At 32.7% G+C, this 25,555-nt stretch overlaps 2 protein-coding genes across 3 annotated transcripts in view; both read left to right on the forward strand.

The window, feature by feature from the left end:
- LOC139502287 (hemicentin-2-like) overlaps positions 1–25,555 on the forward strand; it is a 97,879-nt gene that overhangs the window by 12,448 nt on the left and 59,876 nt on the right. The gene's annotated exons all lie outside the window — the stretch shown is intronic.
- LOC139502289 (protein turtle homolog B-like) lies at positions 935–22,567 on the forward strand. The gene is made up of 8 exons (XM_071291719.1): positions 935–1,237; positions 2,985–3,260; positions 5,389–5,532; positions 8,842–9,012; positions 13,702–14,019; positions 18,042–18,344; positions 19,366–19,509; positions 20,613–22,567. Exons 1-8 carry the CDS (start codon positions 955–957, stop codon positions 20,663–20,665), a joined length of 1,692 nt encoding a protein of 563 aa, XP_071147820.1. The 5' UTR covers positions 935–954; the 3' UTR covers positions 20,666–22,567.

Below are 25,555 nucleotides of genomic sequence, written 5' to 3' on the forward strand. Positions count from 1 at the left end.
TAGGACAATATAACAAATCAGATGAAATATAGGGTGTGTCCCTTGGGTTACCCCACCCCTCCTGTTTGAGAATTTGAAAACCGTTGAGATCCCCATCCCTTATTTTAACCACATATATTCATGTATAGATCAATATAAGAACTCAAATGAAATATAGGGAAATCCCTGGGGTCACTGCTCACCCTCCTGTTTGAGAACTTGGAAACGGTCAAGATCATCACCCCTAAACCATATATACTCATGTATGGGACAATATAACAAATCAAATGAAATATAGTGGGAGTCCCTGTGGTCACCCCATCCCCTCCTATTTGAGAACTTGGAAACTGTTGAGATCCCCACCCCTTAACAATATATATTAATGTAAGGGTCAATATAACTAATTAAATGAAATATAGGGGGAGTTCCTGGGGTCACCCTACCCCCTCCTGTTTAAGAACTTGGAAACCCACCCCTAAACCATATATATTCATGTATGGGACAATATAACAAATCATTTACATTTACTATGGGCAGGTCAGTCAGACCTCACCTTTGATCCGTTTAGTAGTGAACATTTGTCTGATTTGTGTTTCATAACATTTTTTTTCTATAGAACACATACTCAGTTTTCTTTACAGGGAAACCAGTCCATTCATACTATTACATGTTCGTACTAAGTCAACACGTACTACTAACAGTCAACTAAAACCAACATTAACTACCAACTAGAACAACTGCAATTATTGCGAACTTGTTTTCAACAATGAGACAAAACCCAAATGACAAATGTAAAATACTTCAAAGAGAAAACAAACAGCCTGGTTATTATGTAATAATAAAGGAATGAAATACAAATATGATTTCATCAACCTCCAACCTTATCTTATTGGGAAATCTTTGTAAACTAATCAATGGAAACTAACGAAACCTTTATTGATGGTAAACATGATATAAGTGATAATAGTTTTTTAAATGGTTTCAGATGGTCCTCATATATCTTATGGAAGGAGGAATTATTTGGAAGAGGGTGGAAACGTTTCTGTTGAATGCCGTGTGGAATCAAATCCACCTGCCACAGTCTGGTGGGAAAAAGAGGGAGATAACTCTACACGTTACAATGGTAACATGCTGAAATTGACATTGGCTAACAGAGACCAGGGTGGATCATACATATGTTTTGCAGCTAGTGACAGAAAATATGAAAGTGGAATAACAGAAGTGTTGTCAAATGAGACTTTTGTAGTAGATGTTCAGTGTAAGTTATTAGTTAAGTGGGCTTCATATCTTGACTTACATCTAGAAATTGACAATGAGGGTCGGTTGAAAACAAAACTTTACGACAAAAGAGATGATTTCAGCTTTCCAATTGTGAACTTTCCATTTCTAAGTAGCAACATTCCAGCAGCACCTGCATACAGGGTATATATCTCCCAATTGATACTATATTCCCGTGCTTGCATTTCCTATCATGATTTTCTTGATAGAGGGTTACTGCTCACAAGGAAGCTATTAAACCAAGAGTTCCAAATGGTGAAGTTGAAATCATCCCTTCGTAAATTTTAGGGACGCCATCACGAGTTGGTTGACCGTTATGGAATAACCGTTTCACAAATGATATTGGATATGTTCCTTACGTCGTAACTACAATCCCCTTCCCTTTCATGAATGTGACCTACCGAATTAGACTATTTACCGGATTTGTAACCACATAAGCAACAAGACGGGTGCCACATGTGGAGCAGTATCTGCTTACCCTTCCGGAGCACCTGAGATCACCCCTAGTTTTCGGTGGGGTTCGTGTTGTTTATTCTTTAGTTTGCTATGTTGTGTCATGTGTACTATTGTTTTTCTGTTTGTCTTTTTCATTTTTAGCCATGGCGTTGTCAGTTTGTTTTAGATTTATGAGTTTGACTGTCCCTTTGGTATCTTTCGTCCCTCTTTTATTGAAAGGCCAGGATTCAATAGGCTATGGATATAGAAGGATGTGGTATGAGTGCCAATGAGACAACTCTTCATCCAAGTAACAATTTATTTAAAGTAAACCATTATATGTCAAGGTACAGCCTTCAACATGTAGCTTTGGCTCACACTGAACAGCAAGCTATAAAGGGCCCCAAAAATTACTAATGTAAAACCATTCAAACGGGAAAACCAATGGTCTAATCTATATAAAAAAGAAAAGCGAGAAACACTTATGAACCACATAAACAGAAGGCAACCACTGAACATCAGGTTCCTTACTTAGGACAGGTGCAAACAATTGCAGAGGGATTATTTTTTATATCATTACTGTCTTTTGACTCCAGAGAATAAAATATTTTGACAGGTTACCTTCTCTCTGGTATGACATTCTGGTACAATGTCAATAATGGGATTTGTCAGGTATTTTAAACTTTACCCCTTTATTATAATTTTATAATCAATCTGATTTTTGTTTGAACTGAGTTCTTCAATAGTAAAAATGATGAAATTATAATGTCAATTATGCATGCTATTTGTTGTTTATGCTGTATGAAGTCACAAAGTGACAATGTCTGAGGATATTGCTTAGCAAAGAACACAATCTGTTTTGGTTTTGCCGATTCTTGAAACAGAGATCAAGAAAATCATCATATTGTGTAAAAGTTTTAAGTGAAGCTTGTGCTATAAAATATTTAACATTTTCCTCAAGTCTCAGCATTTTAGGAAAATGACCCCTAACCTTTGTGGTATTGCATTGCTGTGTTATGTATTGTTGTAGTCACATGACTAAATAGTATGTTCTTAATTGTTTCCATTGGCAAAAATAAAAATCTGAATGTTTTGTTATATGTTTTTCTGATTATTGTGTCATAATGAAAGAAAAAATATTTACCACACAGAATTGTAGTTAAAAAATGGTCACTTATATCTATTTAGAATTAAGGAATCATTTCACTATTTGCATATACAATAGATTTGTCATGTGGTTCTAATATTTGTACATGTATAATATTGATTAAATGAAAAATTAAATATTTTAGATGGCCCAGGTTCATCAATACGACTGAGCCCAAATATAACATCAATAGAACTGGATACTGGTACCCAGGTTCCTGTAATTAGATGTATTGCTGACTGTAACCCAGAGTGTCAGTACACCTGGTACTTTACCAGTGGTATGATCAAGACAGGTTCAGAGCTCAACTTGGGCAACGCCAGTAGTTACTGGCATATTGGTGAAGTTAAATGTAAAGCTAAGAATGATGTCTTCAGAACGGAGTACACAGCTTATATCAATTTTACCATGTATATCCGACGTAAGTATTTTTTCATGGGTGCCAATTGTTTAGATATTTAGGGGAAATTATAATTTTATAGACATTTTATTTCATTGTTATACAAAACTCTGCATACAATATAAAAAAGAAGATGTGGTATGATTGCCAATATAGACAACTCTCCACATGGGACCAAATAACTTAAAAAAATATATGGCCAGGATTTTTTAATTTGTTGGTTTAAGGATCTGCTGACCCGATTTTGCTGATTTGCAGAATAATAATAAAATTGATTTTTCATACTTTTTTATTCCCACCCACCCAAATAAAAACATTATTTCTAAAAAATAAATAAAATATCCTTTTTTTATGAAATGAAATGCATTAAACACTAACAGAATTGATAACACTTTCTGTTATCAGTTGTGAAAAATAAAAAACTTACAATTTACGTATCTAAAAATAAACAAATCAATTATAACTGACCTTGAAATGTCGTTTGCGCAAATAATTTTGCGAAACAAAACCTGTGTTTAAAACCCATTACACATTAAGTTCGTTTCCTGTATTTGTCATCATTCTGTAAATTAGAAAAATGGAAAATGAACTTGTCCAACCATGGGTTATATAAGACGTCAAGTTGAAGAACTTAATTAAAACAAAACCCTCAGAATTTTTTCAGACTTGTGTCATGGATAATAAAAAAAATCGTCCATATGGAAATAAAAACGGGAATACATGACAACTGATGAACCCGATATCCTCGTTTTTGACATGTGTGTTGAAACTTATTTTTGTACAACGTTTTTGCATTTTTTCTTTATCAGTTTTCGTTTTTGAAGATCATTAATCAACAAGTTTCCTGAAATTTATTTAGGGCTACGTTTGTGAAATGCCATTTAATTTCGTCTTTGTCCGTGGACACAAACCCCCTTTTTTCACAAAAAATTAATAGACTATGTCATGTGATGTTTGTGGCAGCTGAGCAACAATATTTCATCGAACTAAGTTATAAGACATGATGATAAAATAGCAAACCAAACATATTGTTAGAAAGGTGAAATATAATTTTTTTTGCATATTTTTCTGTCTTGAGAGATATTTTTTTTATTTTTTTTTTCTGACCGACCAACCGACTTTTTCATGGGGAAAATCTGTAAACCAACATATTAAAAAACCTTGGCCTAACTGCTATAGGTCACTGTATGGTCTTCAGTAATGAGCAAAACCCGTACTTCATACAAGCGTATCGCAAATTTTGTTTTATTGAACATTTAGATTCATGTTCCTTCTGTAGCCAAGAAATCAACCAAAATTTATATCCCACAAATGATAAAGAGTGCACACTTTTGGTTTTTTAAAACTAGACAATGATAAACAAAATAGAAGCTCATATGCCATGTATGTATTCAAGATGTCACCTGCATTTGTTACTTAATTAATAAAAGCAAAATTGTAGATTTGTATAAAAACTCTTCTTCTTCCTTTTGGCTATTTTTATGATACCAAATAAGAAGATGTGGCATGTGTGGTATGATTGCCAATAGACATTAACTGTCCAACATAGTCCAAATGAAGTTTATTTCAGCTATTATTGATAACAAACTACTTTCAACAAGGAGCCAAACCAAAACTGTAAAGTTAGGCTTCAATAAGACCACTACATTACAAAATGTAAAATAATTCAAAAGGAAAAAAACTAGCAGCCTGCTTAATAACCCCTGAGAGAACAAAAAAAATCAATAATGGCAGACAACAACCAACAACAATAATGTCTCCTGATTGGGAACAGGCACACTGTATAGCGGGTTATTTTCGTGGGAGTAAAATTTCACGATTTTCATTGAAAAAGGTATACAAAATAATTTGTGGTTACTATTTTGGCTTATTCAAAACTTTTATCCATACCTTTGCATGTTCACTTGGCGGAAATTATTTTGGTGATTTTGTTCTATCCGCGAAAATAAGCAAAAATTTACACCAAGCGAAAATAATTACCCGCCATACGGTACATCTATATAGAATGTGAACTCACTTCTTTTAAAAGTTTTTTGTATAAATAAAATGAAATATTGCATAGAGACTGCTGAATTTTGTTGTCCCAAGATTTAAGAATGACATAGATTTTGAAACTACAATCATTAACTATATATGAATTTTAATCTAGATCAACCCAGTATTGACAAGGTAGATATAAACAGTTTTAACTGGTATAGTGAAGGCAGTGAAATTCTAGTCACATGTGATGTCAAAAGTTATCCACAGGCCAATATTACGTGGTACAGAAACAATATGGAAGTGATCACACCAGGTTTGTATCCCATATTTGATACTTCTATGATTTATATATTGAGTGATAGCAAAGATTAGAAGATCACTATTAAGTTGAACTGACATTTAGATTGAATTATTGATTTATTGATGTTTAACACCACTTTTAGTACTATTGTGCTATGTCGTTGTGGCCAGCTTTTACTAATGAGACCCACCAACCTTTGTTAGGAAGACTAACAATCCACTTTAGTCAATTGAAGTTCTGCACACAATCTCAGTGTCGGCAGGCTCTAGTGAGACAGTAGTTTGACTACTTTAGCAACCATGTCTCCCTTTTATTTAGATTAGGAGGTTATAAAGATATGAAAAAATGCTAACTTATTTAGTAAAACCTAAATCCTTTATTTACCAATAGAAATACAAGGATATGTTGGGTGTACTTCAATTAGACAGCAAACATACAACACAAACAAACTAATTAAAAGACATTTAGAGGTTAACCTCTCAATAGACAACTTTCGAGTTCGATGCATTACGTTAAAAACTTTGGTTTCAGTGAACATCATTCGTGCGTTAAGGTGCATCGTCACTTCCGTTCCCATGTTGAGCTAGAGGTTGGACAACTTTTATGCTACATTGCATGAATTATTCGGCAAATTAAATTCTCATAATAAACAATCAGCTCACTGCTGTCATTATACCCCCGCTTTGAAAAAAGGGGGGTATACTGTTTTACCTTGGTCTGTCCATCCATCCATCCGTCAGTCTGTCAGTCTATCCGTTCCATGAATATTTTCATCGCATTTTTCTCAGGAACTACTTGACAAAGTTTAGTTTCAGGGTTTATATTTGTCAGCTACACCGTGTGATGCATTTTTAGATTCATCACTCAACAAATTTCTGTTTACCGAACACTTGTATCATTTTACACATAATAGCCAAGTTGAAAATTTCCGTCACATTTTTAGCTCACCTGGCCCAAAGGGCCAAGTGAGCTTTTCCCATCACTTGGCGTCCGTCGTCCGTCGTCTGTCGTCCGGCGGCGTCCGGCGTCGTTAACTTTTACAAAAATCTTCTCCTCTGAAACTACTGGGCCAAATTACACCAAACTTGGGCAAAATCATCATTGGGGTATCTAGTTTAAAAAAATGTGTCCGGTGACCCGGCCAACCATCCAAGATGGCCGCCATGGCTAAAAATAGAACATAGGGGTAAAATGCAGTTTTTGGCTTATAACTCAAAAACCAAAGCATTTAGAGCAAATCTGACATGGGAAAAACTTGTGTTACAGGTCAAGATCTATCTGCCCTGAAATTTTCAGATAAATCGGATAACCTCTTGTTGGGTTGCTGCCCCTGAATTAGTAATTTTAAGGAAATTTTGCTGTTTTTGGTTATTATCTTGAATATTATTATAGATAGAGATAAACTGTAAACAGCAATAATGTTCAGCAAAGTAATATTTACAAATAAGTCAACATGACCGAAATGGTCAGTTGACCCCTTTAGGAGTTATTGCCCTTTATAGTCAATTTTTAACCATTTTTCGTAAATCTTAGTAATCTTTTACAAAAATCTTCTCCTCTGAAACTACTTGGCCAAATCAATCCAAACTTGGCCACAACCATCTTTGGGGTATGTAGTTTGAAAAATGTATCCAGTGACCCAGCCATCCAATCAAGATGGCCGCCATGGCTAAAAATAGAACCTTGGGTAAAATGCAGTTTTTGGCTTATAACTCAAAAACCAAAGCATTTAGAGTAAATCTGACATGAGGTAAATTTGTTTATCAGGTCAAGATCTACCTGCCCTGAAATTTTCAGATGAATTGGACAACCCGGTTTTGGGTTGCTGCCCCAGAATAAGTAATTTTAATGAAATTTTGCTGTTTTTTGTTATTATCTTGAATATTATTATAGATAGAGATAAACTGTAAACAGCAATAATGTTCAGCAAAAAAAGATTTACAAATAAGTAAACATGACCGAAATGGTCAGTTGACCCCTTTAGGAGTTATTGCCCTTTATAGTCAATTTTTAACCATTTTTCATAAATCTTAGTAATCTTTTACATCTTCTCCTCTGAAACTACTTGGCCAAATTACACCAAACTTGGCCAAAATCATCATTGGGGTATCTTGTTTAAAAAATGTGTCCGGTGACCCGGCCAACCATCCAAGATGGCAGCCATGGCTAAAAATAGAACATAGGGGTAAAATGCAGTTTTGGGCTTATAACTCAAAAACCAAAGCATTTAGAGCAAATCTGACAAGGGGTAAAATTGTGTAACAGGTCAAGATCTATCTGCCCTGAAATTTTCAGATAAATCGGATAACCTGTTGTTGGGTTGCTGCCCCTGAATTAGTAATTTTAAGGAAATTTTGCTGTTTTTGGTTATTATCTTGAATATTGTTATAGATAGAGATAACTTGTAAACAGCAATAATGTTCAGCTAAGTAAGATCTAGAAATAAGTCAACATGACCAAAATCGTCAGTTGACCCCTTAAGGAGTTGTTGTCCATTTTATTCAATCTTTAACAATTTTCACTAATTTGGTAAATTTTTGTAAATTTTTACAAAATATTTTTCACTGTATCTAAAGGTCCAAGTTTATTATAGATAGAGAAAATTCTAAGTACCAAGAATGTTCAGTAAAGTAAGATCTACAAACACATCACTATCAGCAAAACACAATTTTGTCATGAATCCATCTGTGTCCTTTGTTTAATATGCACATAGACCAAGGTGAGCGACACAGGCTCTTTAGAGCCTCTAGTTTTTTTTACTTGACAAGGATTTCTGAAATTTGGTTTCAGGGTTAATATTAGTCAGCTATGCTGTGTGATGCATTTTCAGATACATCACTGAACAACTTCCTGTTTACCGAAATATTTCGGCATCAGTGAGCAGTAGCTCGCATTTTTAATTGTTAGGGAATTGTGATAAAGTACCTACAGAACAAAAAATGGTCTTTTGACCCTAAATATAGCTTCACTATAAGTTTATTTACAATTCATGCAATAGTTTCTTCCATGTCTATCGTATGCTCTTAATCTACCAATTTTTTGACAGGAAAAATACAGAATTTCTTTTTCTATCGTACGCTCTTAATATACCAAATTTTTGTCAGAAAAAATACAGAATTCGAAGTAACATGCCACAGTAGCTAATATACCTAGAAAATAGCAGATTTATGTGTGATTTTACTTGTAGATTCTTACTACACTAATGAAACAACCACATGTCAGTATGAATGTTCTACTAAGGGAATTCTGACTATATAACATGCAGAGTGTTTAGATCACAGAAGTCACTATACCTGTAAAGCTCTCTCTTTTTACTTGTAGATTCTTACTATACCAATGAAACAACCACATGTCAGTACGATTGTTCTACTAAGGGAATTCTGACTATAGAACATGCAGAGTGTTTAGACCACAGAAGTCACTATACCTGTAAAGCTGAAAATATCATGGGTAAAACTGTTATGGAGTCACTTAATCGTGTCAGTATTCAATGTAAGTTATTTTTCTATTGTTAATATAAATGAATATTAAGTAAATGTAGTATTTGACATTTTTAATCGTTTAAGGACCTTCAAATTTAATGCTTGTTTTGTGTTTATCTCCCAATTAAATATCCTTATTTTATAAGCACTATTGCCGCTGCTGAGTGAAGTAATCATTAAAGTTACCCCTTGTCTGTTGTCTGTCCTTTCATTTATCCATACCCTTCTACCCGAATTTGGTTTCCATTCTCAAACTTTGCTAAGCCACAATCAAATATCCTGAAACTTATTTAGGCCAGGTTTTTTTTAATTTGTTGGTTTACAGATCCGCCAACCCTATTTTTCCAATTTGCTGGATAAAAATGAAATTGTTATTTGATGCCTTTTTATTCCTGTCGACCATAAGAAATATCTTATCCCTGAAATATAAATAAAAATATTTTTTTTATGAAATGAATGCTTCAAACACTAACAGAATTGATTACACATTGTATTGTGAAATATTCAAATTATAAAAAATAATCTGTATGTTTTCGTATCTAAAAATAGATGATTAATTATAACTGACCTTGAAATGTTGTTTGCACAAATAATTTTACTGAGTGAAACCTGTGTTTAAAACAATAACAATAAGTTTGTTTCCCTTTTTAGCTCACCTGCCCCGAAAGGGCCAAGTGAGCTTTTCTCATCACTTGGCGTCTGTTGTCCGTTGTCCGTCGTCGTCGTTAATATTTTACATTTTGAACTTCTTCTAGAGAACCACTGAATGGAATGAAACCAAACATGGCATGAATGTTACTTATGAGGTTCTGACCAAGTGTTGTTACTTTGTAGCCAATCCATCATCAAAGATGGCCGCCAGCAGGGAACTTAGTTTAACATTGGACCCTATGGGAAATGCATACAAATGACTTCTTTTAGAGAACCACTGAATGGAATCAAATCAAACATGGCATGAATGTTCCTTATGAGGTACTGACCAAGTGTTGTTACTTTGTAGCCGATCCATCATCCAAAATGGCCGCCAGCAAGGGACCTAGTTTAACATAGGTCCCTATTGGAAATGCATACAAATGATTTCTTTTAGAGAACTGTTGAATGGAATGACACCAAACATGGCATGAATGTTCTTTATGAGGTGCTGACCATGTGTTGTTACTTTGTAGCCGATCCATCATCCAAGATGGTAGCCAGCGGTGGACTTAGTTTAACATAGGACCCTATGGGAAATGCATACAAATGACTTCTATTAGAGAACCAATAAATGGAATGAAACCAAACATGGCATGAATATTCCTTATAAGGTGCTGACCAAGTGTTGTTACTTTGTAGCCAATCCATTATCCCAGATGGACGCCAGCAGGGAACTTAGTTTAACATTGGACCCTATGGGAAATGCATACAAATGACTTCTATTAGAGAACCAATAAATGGAATGAAACCAAACATGGCATGAATGTTCCTTATGAGGTACTGACCAAGTGTTGTTACTTTGTAGCCGATCCATCATCCAAGATGGCCGTTAGCAGAGGACCTAGTTTAACATAGGACCATATGGGAAATGCATACAAATGATTTCTTTTAGAGAACTGTTGAATGGAATGACACCAAACATGGCATGAATGTTCCTTATGAGGTGCTGACCAAGTGTTGTTACTTTGTAGCCAATCCATTATCCAAGATGGCCGTCAGCGGGGAACTTAGTTTAACATAGGACCCTAAGGGAAATGCATACAAATGACTTCTATTAGAGAACCAATAAATGGAATGAAACCAAACATGGCATGAATATTCCTTATGAGGTGCTGACCAAGTGTTGTTACTTTGTAGCCGATCCATTATCCAAGATGGCTGTCAGCGGGGGACTTAGTTTAACATAGGACCCTATGGGAAATGTATGCAAATGACTTCTTTTAGAGAACCACTCAATGGAATGAAACCAAACATGGCATGAATATTTCTTATGAGGTACTGACCAAGTGTTGTTAATTTGTAGCTGATCCATCATCCAAGATGGCCGCCAGCAGTGGACTTAGTTTAACATAGGACCCTATTGGAAATACATACAAATGACTTCTTTTAGAGAACCAATTAATGGAATGAAACCAAACATGGCATGAATATTCCTTATGAGGTGCTGACCAAGTGTTGTTACTTTGTAGCCAATCCATCATCCAAGATGGCTGTCAGCGGGGGACTTAGTTTAACAGAGGACCCTATGGGAAATTCATACAAATGACTTCTTTTAGAGAACCAATAAATGGAATGAAACCAAACATAGCATGAATATCTCTTATGAGGTACTTCCCAATTGTTGTTACTTTGTAGCCAATCCATCATCCAAGATGGCTGTCAGCGGGGGACTTAGTTTAACATAGGACGCTATGGGAATTACATTCAAATTTCTTCTTTTAGAGAATCAGTCAATGGAATGAAACCAAACATAGCATTAATGTTTCTTATTAGATGCTGACCAAATGTTGTTACTTTGTAGCCGATCCATCATCCAAGATGGTAGCCAGCGGTGGACTTAGTTTAACATAGGACCCTATGGGAAATGCATACAAATGACTTCTATTAGAGAACCAATAAATGGAATGAAACCAAACATGGCATGAATATTCCTTATAAGGTGCTGACCAAGTGTTGTTACTTTGTAGCCAATCCATTATCCCAGATGGACGCCAGCAGGGAACTTAGTTTAACATTGGACCCTATGGGAAATGCATACAAATGACTTCTTTTAGAGAACCAATAAATGGAATGAAACCAAACATGGCATGAATGTTCCTTATGAGGTACTGACCAAGTGTTGTTACTTTGTAGCCGATCCATCATCCAAGATGGCCGTTAGCAGAGGACCTAGTTTAACATAGGACCATATGGGAAATGCATACAAATGATTTCTTTTAGAGAACTGTTGAATGGAATGACACCAAACATGGCATGAATGTTCCTTATGAGGTGCTGACCAAGTGTTGTTACTTTGTAGCCAAATTTTATCTCTTTTTTTATATAATTTCAAAAACCTAAGTAGAGTCAAGTAAGTGATATACAGGTTCTTGAGAGCCTCTAGTTTTTCTACACAATTCTGTAAGATGCATCATCCCATAGATGAAATGGACCTGTCCAAATCGTGGAAGAAGTCAAGTTAAAGTAATATATATTCAAAAATAATTTGGAATGTTCTTGTTTCATAGATAATAATGATAAAAATGAAAATCATCCATTTGGATATCAAAAATGGGAATGCATGACAACTCATGAAATTGATATCTTCGTCTTACCATTGGACGAGTCTATTAGTAGACTAAGTATTTAACAAGAATGTTAAATATAAAAAAGAAGATGTGGTATGATTACCAATGAGACAACTGTCCACAAGAGACCAAAATGACACAGACATTAACAACTATAGGTCACAGCCTTCGACAATGAGCAAAGCCCATACTGCATAGTCAGCTATATAAGGCCCTGATAAGACAATGTAAAACAATTCAAACGAGAAAACTTAACGGTCTTATTTATATAAAATAATGAACGAAAAACAAATACGTAACACATATAAAGGTTATTTTTGTACGATTATGTTTGCAATTTTTATTTATGAGTTTTCTTGCTTGAAGATAATTATTTACCAATTTTCTGGAAATTGATAAAAAGCTAGGCGGTCTCTTTTCCTTGTTCGTGAAATAACTATTAAATTTGTCTTTGACCTAGACATAACCTAAACTGGTCCACCATTCCATCTATAGCTTCGCACCAAAGGTTTATGGTGTAGCTATAAGTGAACACAACATGGGTCCAGTTTAGACATAACCCAACTTGGAAATTGTATGATGATGGCATGCCTTTTACACTACAGCTTGGAGAGATTTTGCTTTGTGCACCGGCCCACCATGGGAGTGGGCACCGGGTGGGCGAAATTTCTACCTTGTCCACTCTGCCCACCTGTAGGAATGGGCATTCAATTTCTTTTGTATCATTTTCTAAATTTGACATTGCGTGATTGAGCTGTTTTATATGTATATAACAGTGTCTCATAAGTCTTTTAAGGCTGGGTGTTGATCTTTTTTTTTTATGTGATTGTACTTGTGTAAATATTTTACTATTGTGTAAGATCAATACGTGACACTTTAATAAAATAAATTTATCTTTATCTTATCTATCATCTAAAGACTTGAAACTTGAAAAAAGCAGATAAGCATTTATAATCATTATTTTTACAAAAGAGATTATAGCTAGAGTGGGCACGGGTGGACTGCCTACGGTGGGCAGGTGGAAAAAGCAAAATCCACACAGGCTGTTGTGTATGTTTATAACAGCTGAGCAATAATATTTCTTGGAACTAGAATTTAAGAAATGATGACAAAAATTGAAAAAAACATACAGAAAATATTGGTGAAAAATCTGTAAACCAACAAATTAAAAAACCCTGGCCTTACAATACCTTTTACAACCAAACACAGATCAAGTTTGTGTTTTGGGGTGTAATTTTCACTGTTTTGGAGTTTTAACCCTTAATAAATGAAAAATTTCATGAATTTACTGTTTCTGCACTCTACAAACAATGTAAATTTACTCTGCCTCAACAAAATGATAACCCACACTTTCTCCCTGAACTTAATAATGAATGCAGTTACAAGCTTTTATTTTTGTTTAGCTACACCTTGATAATGTTTTCTATTCTACATTGTAGGTTATGCAAGGCCAGCTCATGATAATGTTTACAAATTTACATTACGAGAAGGAGAAGGAATTAATTTGACTGCAAATTATATATCAATCCCTACTCCAAATGTCAACTGGTATTTTAAACGCACACCAACCTCAAAGAACAGACGTGTATATCTAGATTCATCATACGGTGGACAAGATAACTTCTACTACATATCACAATATGAGATCAAGGATATAAAGTCTTATGATTTTGGTCAATATTTGGCTGTTGCTAACAATTACGTCGGAAATGTGACAGACTCCACCATAATATTCAACATTTTTCAGGATAAAACTGGTAACTACAAATAAATGATAAACTAAAATATACCAAAAGATCAGATAAACAGTGACATCATCATTCAGAATAATATTTCATTATACACCTGTCATATACATGGACCGAGACCACAATTATTTCGTAGCGCATTTTTTTTAGAACATAAATGAAAATTAAAAAAATCCCACCTGCGCTTTCACAATGAAATTTTTACAATGTGTTGTACAATTTTTTGGACAAATCATATCAAAATTATAGAAAACTTAATCGGCTCTAACTCAAAATATGGTCAATTTTATGTTTAGGGCGTCTTGAAATCTTTTGACAGCTTCCGAAATGCTAATTTTTAACCTTTTTCAGCTGGACCAAATCACTACAATCCTTAAAAATTCTGAACCCAAATTTTTTTACAGTGTAATTTCACCCCCCCCCCCCCCCCCCCTTCCCTTCTTGCAATTTGAGGCATTAAACATGGAGAAATAAATCTGGAAAGGGCATAAAAATTAATGGCAAGTAACCCACTGTCAACAGTAGGGACTATATTTGTGGACAATGAAAATCAAGGGACGACAATTGTGGTCTCGGACCACATGTATGTCACCATCGAATTTATGTGAATAATTAAAGTTTGTCATTAATAGGTTCATTTATTTCATTTATTTTATTTTCTGTTTCATCATACTCATTATGATGTTTGACTGAGACTGACGACTTTTCTAATACACATCAGTGCACAATTTAAAGTACATGTCTCTAAATACATGAATGATTTAGAAAGAAAAAAATATGATTGCGTGCATGGGAAAATAAATGTTTACCTTATATATGTAGACATTAGAATTTCATTAAAGGGATAATTCGCGATTTTTCACTTTTCATCTAATTATGTTCATAATACCATAAAAAACATATTCACCAAGTTTCATTTCGATATGAAAAGTAATAAAGAAGAAAATTGGGAATTATTAATTTTATTTTATCAAACTTCCTGACTTATGTGACGTAGTTTAAGTCTTTGAGCATGCCGGGAGTGAAATTAATCTCATTTAAGTCTTGTTCGTTAACCATATAATAACGCTATTTAAAGCGCATCGACGACTTTTGGTGTAGCTATTAACCAACGAAAAGTAAGTGATAGCCATGCAACTTTTAAAATTAGATTGTAGGAGTCATGTGTGGATTTTTTATACGAATTCTAGTAATTAAAGTAAATAATACAATAGAACATTTTTATGATTTTTTTTTTTTAAATACTTTAAACAAACATAAAAAATACATGTTTGTATTCTGAACTTTTTGCTTCATTCCAGAAAACATATTCACTTGCTTGTACTGTGGAAATTAAATGTGTATTAATTTGTGACACTTAGTGAATGTTGAATGCGTAGTTAAACTCAAGGTAATTAAAAGATTAGCATTATGTAATTCTAATCTTTTGATCTTCATTCAGTGACACCTAGGCGTCACGGTTCACCATTTCAGGTGTGAACAACATTTCGTATGAATGATATACGGGAGTCAGTTATACTTTTAGACACAGAAATGTAAGAAAAAGAATAAAAATGAATTTACGGGAGAAATAAGGTCGCACAATAACTGGATAGCTGTTGTATATTTTTATATATTTTGCATAAGCTCACTTTTAAATGAATTATGACTTCTGATTACTTTTGTAACGATAAAATACTGAATTATTTTAATTGAATAAATTTATAAATAAAAATAGCCTTCTAAACACGAGTGTATGAACTAAATAATGTCCTTTTTTAAATTAGAATCGGCAACCTTTAATATTTCAAACAGATTGCAATTATATAATTTAGTCCATCCAAAGCGATCTTTATTTACCTATTTAGGAAGTAATGTTCTCATCAAAATATTTTAAATCTCAAAACGCATGAATACTTCAGCTATTTGAAAAAAAAGATGTTTTAAAAAATTGACAGGAAATTTAAGGATCCTCTTGGAATGGAATCGAAAAATTACGAATAGATATTCTTTTCAAGTGTGAAAAACGTCAACCAAATATTCATAATCGGGAGCGTCCTTATTAAAATAGTCTTCTTACACCGAATAATACTTTAGCTATTTGACCAAGATGTTTAAAAAAAAAAGACAACGAATTTAATGTCATCTTAATTTCCCTATTTTTGAATGTAATTATAAGTCTGTTCAACTGGCAAGAATACCCCTAAAGCGGACAAGCAGTTTATTCTTTAAATTGCTGTCATTGAATATCAAGAAAGAAAATAAACCCCGAAATCAATTTGAAACTTTTATACTCAATAGTTTTCCTAGAAAATATTCACATCCCTTGGGGTTTATTAGTGTACGTCCAGTTGCATATGTTTTACATGAATGTCGGAACAATTGTGATGATGTCGAATTTTTCCTTCATTGGAGAACGATCTTATTGATATATATATATATTTGTGATTTTACTATGTTCATAACTTCGATGAACCGAAGCAAGTTATTATATCGACCTGTATTTAAATCAAATTGGTCCTCTACTTCTTCTACTTCTTCTTCTTTTGGTATACAACAGTCTATCGAATTCGATGATTACATACTGTTGGCATACGTGGACTAGTCTATTTACAAAACTGTTACCCCAATTTACACAAAATGTATGTTTCTTTCTTATGTTCAATGTATACATGTATAGATTTTAAATTGCGATATAGCTCCGTAACTTTCTATCCAGGCGTAGAAACGAATCGTCGACAAGTGCGTACATTTTTTAAAATCAATATTTCTGGTATGTTCCAATCTGTCCTTTACTATTGACAACGAGTATATATTACATTTTCCCAAATTAAACCTTGGAAAAAAATGTAAATAGATTTTTATTTCATCAAATCTTTTTTTTTTGTATTATTTATATTTTTATAAATAATATTCTTTACACCAGTAATGTTATTTATAAACAAGCGTATGAGTTTAGTAATGACTAGTATATTATATCACTTTCGGACACGCAAGACAGAGATGTATATTATACACCTGATAGTTCAAAATGAGTTATAAGTTATCGGCCGTGTACACTGATCAATACCTACAGAAGTGAAACGATGCATGAACTTGCAAGCCCGACAGGAAATCGCTTGAATACCTGGACGTGTCACCTCACACCCCTCACAATACCTTTGGGAGTAATACCTTTAGTCATGCTGGTGATCAAATGAGGGAAGATCCGAATTTATTTGAATAAAATTTATTACTTTACAGAATTATAAACGAATTAGATTTACGAAAACAGTTTTCACGGAACACTTATTTTTGATTTAAACTTTGACTTTTTAACTAATTCCAATATTAACAGTTCAAAAATAACAGACTATGGTTATTTAAAAAAATTTAGAACATTTTCCGTATCAAGTTAGTTTGTCAGATAAAAACAACTGTACGATTGACAAGATATCGACACGCAATTACTACTACATCAGTTACTTTAGTTTTGGTCCTTTGTGGTTAATAGACATATCGTGATTTTTAATCGGGGAAGACGACAAAATGGCGGAACGCAGAGAATTGATACTCTAAATTTAAAATCGATGGTGATCTCTTATCTAGCGGAATAAAACTTTAATATCTATAAATTTGAGCATTTCTATACAGAATGGACATAATATCAATTTTTGATTTTTTTGTGAAGTTTCCCTTTAATTCGCAGCCTTTCTTAGTGGATGCTTAAATGCTAAAACAATATTTGCAAGTTTATTTATTGTGTTTTTAAAAAAGAATTAATTTACAGTTTCCCTCTGGTATCTTTCGTCCCTCTTTCACATTTATCACTCCATCAAAAACTTGGTAAAAGAAAATATTGTGTTCATATATTCCAAAACATGATGACAATGTATAAATTCTTGTAACATTTTTCTACGGAATCAGCACACTTTACAGTGAGATGCATTTTCATCTGAGTCGCTTGTCAACTTCATCATTACCTAAAACTAATTGTGAACCTTGGGTATTATAAGTGAGTTATAGCTCAAAGTAATATAGCAGGCATTTTAAAATCATGTCCTTTCTTACAGGTTGGCCTCTCAGACCATTTGGGTTAGAAGTAAGTTGTACAGAAAACTCAGCAGATTTCAGTTGGATATCAGCATATAATGGTGGCAGCAAGCAGACTTTTACTGCTTACCATTCATATTTTAAACCTGGTAATAATATCAGAGGACCACAAGAAATTACAGATACTGGAGAGGGGACCCGTATTAAAGTCAATATACAGCCATTAGAGACTGGATATCCATTTTTCTTCACCGTCTCAGCCAAAAATATCAATGGGACAACAGAGTCTGGTACCTATGTTAATTGTAGCACTTCTAAGACAGGTAAGGATTTGTTTATCTTAATTGTAGCACTTCTAAGACAGATAAGGTTTCTTATGTTAATTGTAGCACTTCTAAGACAGGTAAGGATTCTTATGTTAATTGTAGCACTTCTATGATAGGTAAGTCCAGTAACTGTTATATTGCTCTGACATATGTATAGTTTAACACATTTTATTCAGAAAAAGTATTATACAAATATCATCAGTGAGTCAAGGTTGAGATTTTTTATATCCAGGCTTGCTCCTACAGAGAAAGTATTCTGGTTTACCTCTATCTGTCCCTCTGTCTGTGTGTCCATCCATTCTATGAATTTTAATTTCAAGGTTCTTGATTGGCAGCATGAGGTTTATACACACAAAACAATACGTTGCAATTTGTCACAGAAAAATATTTTTACATTGAAATGAAGCATTAAAAGTTCACATAGATGTTGTCATGATAAAGCTACTGGCACATATGATTTCATTTTTGTGTGTATTTAAACTTTTGAACTTTCTATGATATTTATTCAAAACTTGAAAATATTATGAAACCTTATGAAGATATTGTCATTAACTGTAACCTTGATATTAATTAGGTCAAATATTGAGATCTTTGCTACAAGGCAATCAATTGTATCTTTTCAAGTGGCTGGTGGAAATTATGTCTACTCAGAAAAATGAGTCCTTGAAGTTCATGTAAAATGTTGATATTTATATAAACTTGTTAACCAGCTGATCTAAAGGAGAGGCAAAAGATACCCAAGGGACATTCAAACTCACAAGTCTTAAATAAACTGACAACGCCATGGCTAATAATGAAAAAGATCATCAGACTATAGAACACAAAACACAACATACAAAACTAAAGACTGCGCAACACGAGCCCCACCAAAAAGTGGGAGTGATCTCAAGTAAAGATAAGCTAATATTCACTTCTTATTTTTTAATCAAACTTTAATGATGTTTTGGAAAACTTCAAATGTAAGCTTTAGCAGAAAATATTATTAAGAAATGTCTAAATGGTTTGCATTCAATTTAAGAAACATCATCACCAAAACCAAGAGGGCAAAAGTCGTCAAACAATGCAGGAGTGATTGCTGGTGCAGTTATTGGTGCTATCCTATTAATAGCAGTGGTCGCTGTTGTTGGGTTTATTGTTGCCAAAAGGACCAAGAAAGTTAAAGGTATTCTAGTCTGGTTATATATATTGTTTATTGCAAACCATTTCATATCAGGCATCATTTATCCCTGACAAAAAAAAAGACACAAGGTACAGGTCTGAGTACTAGCTACTGAAAGCTAGTTCAAAGCCAATAACAACTAAAAAACATCATGTGTTTAAGACTAGAATATAAATCAGTACACATCCAACAACCAATGATTTTAGTGTTAAGAAATCATTAACAGTCTGAGAAAAACAGCACTTGGTGCAATTCCTAAATATAGGTATCGACAAATTGTAGTACTGTGAAAGAACATATTAAGTATAGTCACTGATAACAAAACAATATTCAAAGATTTAGTTACATGTTTGAATAAGTAACCTTTAAGAATAAGTTAATATAAAGGATAGATAGGTTTCTCTCTTAAAAAATTAATGTAAAATTATTGTCATTCAATGAACAGTTTCTTTCTGGGGTGTGGGTTTAGGGAGTATTTTTAGCCATGTCATTACTTACTATTTGAATGTAAAATACCATTCCTAGGAATAAAAAATCTTAGACGCCTAGCTTTTGTTGAGCTTTTAAGGTAGAAGAGAAGAGACAACATGAATTTCCACATCCTGACTTTTCGTGTCTTTTGTGTAGTTTGTTGTTTGTTTACAATGTTTGAAAGAATGAAAGAGGGACAAAAGATACCAGAGGGAGAGTCAAACTCATAGATCGAAAATAAACTGATTTAACACCATGGCTTGTAAAGAAAAGACAAACAGACAACTAATAGTACAAGACACAACATAAAAAAATTATAGACTTAGCAATCCGAACCCCATCAAAAACTAGGGTGATCTCAGGTGCTCAGGAAGGGTAAGCAGATCCTACTCCACATGTGGCACCCATCATGTTGCTCATGTTATTTCAAACCCGGTAAACAGTCTAATTAGGTAGGTCACATTCCTGAAAAGGGAGCTGTATACTGCAATATTATCTGTCCAATAAAAGTCCAAAGCTTTTTATCAAATTAAAATAAGACTAGTTTATTCAACCTGATAATGAGACATATGAAAGTAATGCTGGATTGTACATGTATAAGACATAATTATGTAATTTTCATTTTTCTATTTCAGGGAATGTTAAGTTTGCAGATCTTCATTTAAGTTTTTATAAAAGTAAAGATTGAAAAACAAAACATTTTGAAAGAAGTAAAAAATTTTCTGCTATGGAATCATATCATAGGAATGAAATCAATTTAGGTTGTCATTCTCAAAATAGCATTCAGACAGTTAAAACACTTCCTCTTGTAGAATGGAATGTTCAGTTGATACTACGCAGATAGGAATCATCTTGTCTTTGATTATGCCTTTGTAATCTTTCAGCAAAACATATAAAATATAATGGTGCTCAATATATGATTTGTGCAATTTATTTTTATCGTCTACTGTTATGAATTGTTATTATTGAATCGTACTTGTAGACATTTATCACATTTTAGTCATGTTTCCCTTGTAATAATCATGTAGAAGCTTCCTTACAAAAACAATAAAATTCATTAACTGTAAATCAAAAGTATTATGTAAATATGTTATGTATCTGTTTAGATTAGAGTCATGTAATCAGGTGATTTGTTAAAAAAATCAAATCTCATATTTTGTGAGTCACATAATAAGCAATGTTTTAAGAATGATATGTTTTGTATTTGCAATACATTTTCAATTTGCATAATTATACATTTAAGACATTTTTTCTGTTTTCTCTTCTTTTTAAATATGTTATATGTATATTAAATTTTTAACATGTAATTTATTTATGCTTCGTGTAGGTGTTTATCATTTCAGTGGTATTGTAATTAGAAGGAGTACATTTCCTGACGTATAACTCTACATTGAAGAGGTCTTTTATTTAAATCTGATTAATAAATTTCTTAAAGAAAAGCATTAGTATGGAATAATGTCCCTCATCTTTGAAATAACCATACATGTGCTAGTCAGTATGTACTGTGTGAATCCATCAAACTTCATTAGATTTCATGAAACTTTCTACATTAATAGATCCTAACATGGAAACTTGAATATAAGTTGAGCATCCTGGTCTATAAGCAAATCCCAGAGTTATGTCCCCTTGTACATACATTTTTGTAAAAATGCAGTATACATATTGTGAATGCAGCTGACCTCAAAAATGCTTAATTCATTGGATGTTTAGGATAATTTACAGATCCTAATATGAATATATGCATAATAAAAAGGCATCATAATTAATTAACAAATCCCATGTTATGTCCCCTTGCAGTTACATTTTTTTTTTATCAAATTCAGTATGCTCTTTGTGGATGCAGGTTACCTTCAACATGCTTCATCAGATGTTAATGATAATATGAAGATCCAAACATGAATATGTGCACAATAAAAAGACAACTTGACCCATTGACAAATCCCAGAGTTATGTCCTCAACTACTATATTATATAATAATATTATGCACTTTGAGGATGCCACTCCTCCTTTTTCCTCAATGAATGTTCATGAAATTTTTTGTACATTGTTAGATCCTTACATGAAGATGTGGATATAAATAGAATTTCTTGGTCTTCTCTGGATTGAGGGAGTTATTCCCTTTTGCACATAAAAAGTTTGATTCTCTTCATTATTGATTAGATTTGATTAGAAATATACATTAAAATGCATATCATTTAACGCTAAACTATGAAAAAGATATTTAATAGAAAGTGAATGAGGTTGTATTTGTCCTTCTTGATATAGGGTCCTTTTTGTTTCTGTTTTTTAAATAAATTTTTCGAATTATGTATTAATAAATTAAATGATAGGGTATTTAAATACATAATAGCATCACATCTCTTATGTTTTCCATTACTGAAATTTCATGTACATGTATTATATATGACTAAGATGACTATTTTCAAATTTCAATTCATAATACAAATCTGTGATAGATATTATGTTGTGTCCTGCTTTGTAGTTTTGTATATATTTACGTATTATATTTTGTAATTCATTGTATTTTTATAATTCTGATATTGTCTCAGGGAGCCTTAGCTTTTACAAAATAAGAATTTCTAATTTTATTTTTAGCTCACCTGGCCTAAAAGGCCATGTGAGCTTTTCTCATCACTTGGCGTCCGTCGTCGTCGTCGTCGTCGTCGTTAACAATTTTTCGAACATCTTCTCCTCTGAAACTACTGAATGGATTTGAATAAAACTTAGCATGATTGTTCCTTAGATTATCCTGCACAAAGTGTGTGCTTCGATTTTTGATCCGTCAAAAAACATGGCCGCCGTTACTTAAAATAGAACATAGGGGTCAAATGCAGTTTTTGGCTTATATCTCAAAAATGAAAGCATTTAGAGCAAATCTGACATGGGGTAAAAATGTTCATTAGGTCAAGATCTATCAGCCCTGAAATTTTCAGATGAATCAAACAAACCATTGTTGGGTTGCTGCCACTTAATTGGTAATTTTAAGGAAATTTTGCAGTTTTTGGTCATTATCTTGAATATTATTATAGATAAAGATAAACTGTAAACAGCAAAAATGATCAGCAAAGTAAGATCTACAAATAAGTTAATATGACCAAAATTGTCAATTGACCCCTTAAGGGGTTATTGTCCTTTAATGACAATTTTTCACAATTTGTTCATCACATTTGCTAACTTTAAAAAATCTTCTCCTCTGAAACTACTGAATGGATTTGGATGAAACTTAGCATGATTGTTCCTTAGATTATCCTGCACAAAGTGTGTGTTTCGATTTTTGATCTGTCAAAAAACATGGCCGCTGTTACTTAAAATAGAACATAGGGGTCAAATGCAGTTTTTGGCTTATATCTCAAAAACGAAAGCATTTAGAGCAAATCTGACATGGGGTAAAAATGTTCATTAGGTCAAGATCTATCAGCCCTGAAATTTTCAGATGAATCAAACAAACCATTGTTGGGTTGCTGCCACTTAATTGGTAATTTTAAGGAAATTTTGCAGTTTTTGGTCATTATCTTGAATATTATTATAGATAAAGATAAACTGTAAACAGCAAAAATGATCAGCAAAGTAAGATCTACAAATAAGTTAATATGACCAAAATTGTCAATTGACCCCTTAAGGGGTTATTGTCCTTTAATGACAATTTTTCACAATTTGTTCATCATATTTGCTAACTTTAAAAAATCTTCTCCTCTAAAACTACTTAACCAAATTCAACCAAACTACAACTGAATGATCAGTAGGGTGTATAAAATAAAGTTTGTGCTTTATTTTTTATTTCGTCAAAAAACATGGCCGTCATGGCTAAAAATAGAACACAGGGTAAAATGCAGTTTTTGGCTTATATTTCAAAAACTCCAGCATTTAGAGCAAATAAGACAAGAAGTTAAAGTATTTATTAGGTCAAGGTCTACCTGTCCTGAAATTTTCAGCCGAATTGGGTAACTGGTTTTTCAGGTATAATGCCCCTGAATTGATGATTTTAAAGAAATTTTGCAGTTTTTGGTTATTATCTTGAATATTATTATAGATACAGATAAACTGTTAATAGCAAAAATGTTAAGCAAAGTAAGATCTACAAATAAGTCAATTTGACCAAAATTGTCAATTGACCCCTTAAGGAGTTATTGCCCTTTAAAGACTTTTTTCACAATTTGTTCATCATGTTGACTTACTTTAAAAAATCTTCTCCTTTGAAACTGCTGTATCAATTTCAGCCAAACTTAGGCTAAATGAGTTTCAGAGTATCTAGTATAAATTTTATATTTCATTTCCTTGTATGTCAGAAACATAGCTCCTATGGCTAAAATAGAACATAGGAGAAAATGATTTTTTTTTTGCTTTTGAAGAAAATAGGACGATTCAAAGAACATTTAAATAAATTGAAAAGCCAAAATAATCATTGATGAGAGATTTAACCAAAAAAATTAAGGTGAGCGATTCAGGCTCTTGAGAGCCTCTTGTTAGTCTGTTGGTCTTTTTTTTTTAGCCATGGCCTTGCCAGTTTATTTTGAACTATTGAGTTTAAATATTCCTTTGGTATCTTTCACCTCTGTTTAGCAATAGTATGTCATTGTCTTTGTATAGCTATTGAAAAACCATGACAGAAAGAGCATAACTGATATTATTTCACAATTCTTTTTAAATGTAAACTGTTTAGCTCAAAATTATATAAAAATGTCAACAAGTAACACACATATTAATATTTTTTATCTGCCGTTCAGCGTTTACTTATAAGTCTTGCATTGTTTCTTTTGTGATGAATATTATTTAGCATGCAAAGCAAAAAAATCATAAGGTGTTAGAGGACTTATGTACCTTTTTTTATATTATTACTATGAACTATAAAAAATATTGGTTTAGTTTATTATTCTTGCTAAAATTAAATTATGACAAAGACAATTTAATTTACCATTTTAGAATATAATGCATTTTGGGTATTATTTCCAAAAGTGTACAAATACTCAGGCTTCCTCCACTAATAACAATTGATCACCATGGAGTGGCAAATAGTGATGGAAGTGGCGTTAAACAACAATCAATTAATTAATTAATCAAATTTATGCACCAAACTCTTGTGTTTGGCATATATTTTTTTCCTTATAATAATTACCCTATTCTGAAGGTTTTATTTTAAATTATGAGCAGACAGATTCATATTTAGTGTTTTAGGAAATATTTGTACTCGTTATAATTGGGCATTTATTCAGATTTTTATATCTAAACAGTTTTAATATGAACATATCATTTATATTTGTGACTTATATTGTGTCTTTGAATATTTAATGTCATTTTGTGAGGTTTTTATGTATTTTTATAAGAAAGATGAGTATATATACATATATACCATATTATTAAAATCACACTACAGTTTTGATATGTCAACATTTATGTTAATGAAATAACATTATATTTAAAACCCCTTCAACTCATTTTTGATACAAATATCATATGTTCATTACAATAGAAAGAAGTTTTTAACTCTTAGAGTTTTGAAAATGAGAAGTAATGTCCAGTCCCTAAAAAAAATAATTTAAAAGTGTTTGTTTAATTTGATCCTCTACAGTCTTATGATTA

The sequence above is a fragment of the Mytilus edulis genome, chromosome 13 (genome assembly GCF_963676685.1).
Source record: "Mytilus edulis chromosome 13, xbMytEdul2.2, whole genome shotgun sequence".
NCBI classification, from domain to species: Eukaryota; Metazoa; Mollusca; class Bivalvia; order Mytilida; family Mytilidae; genus Mytilus; species Mytilus edulis.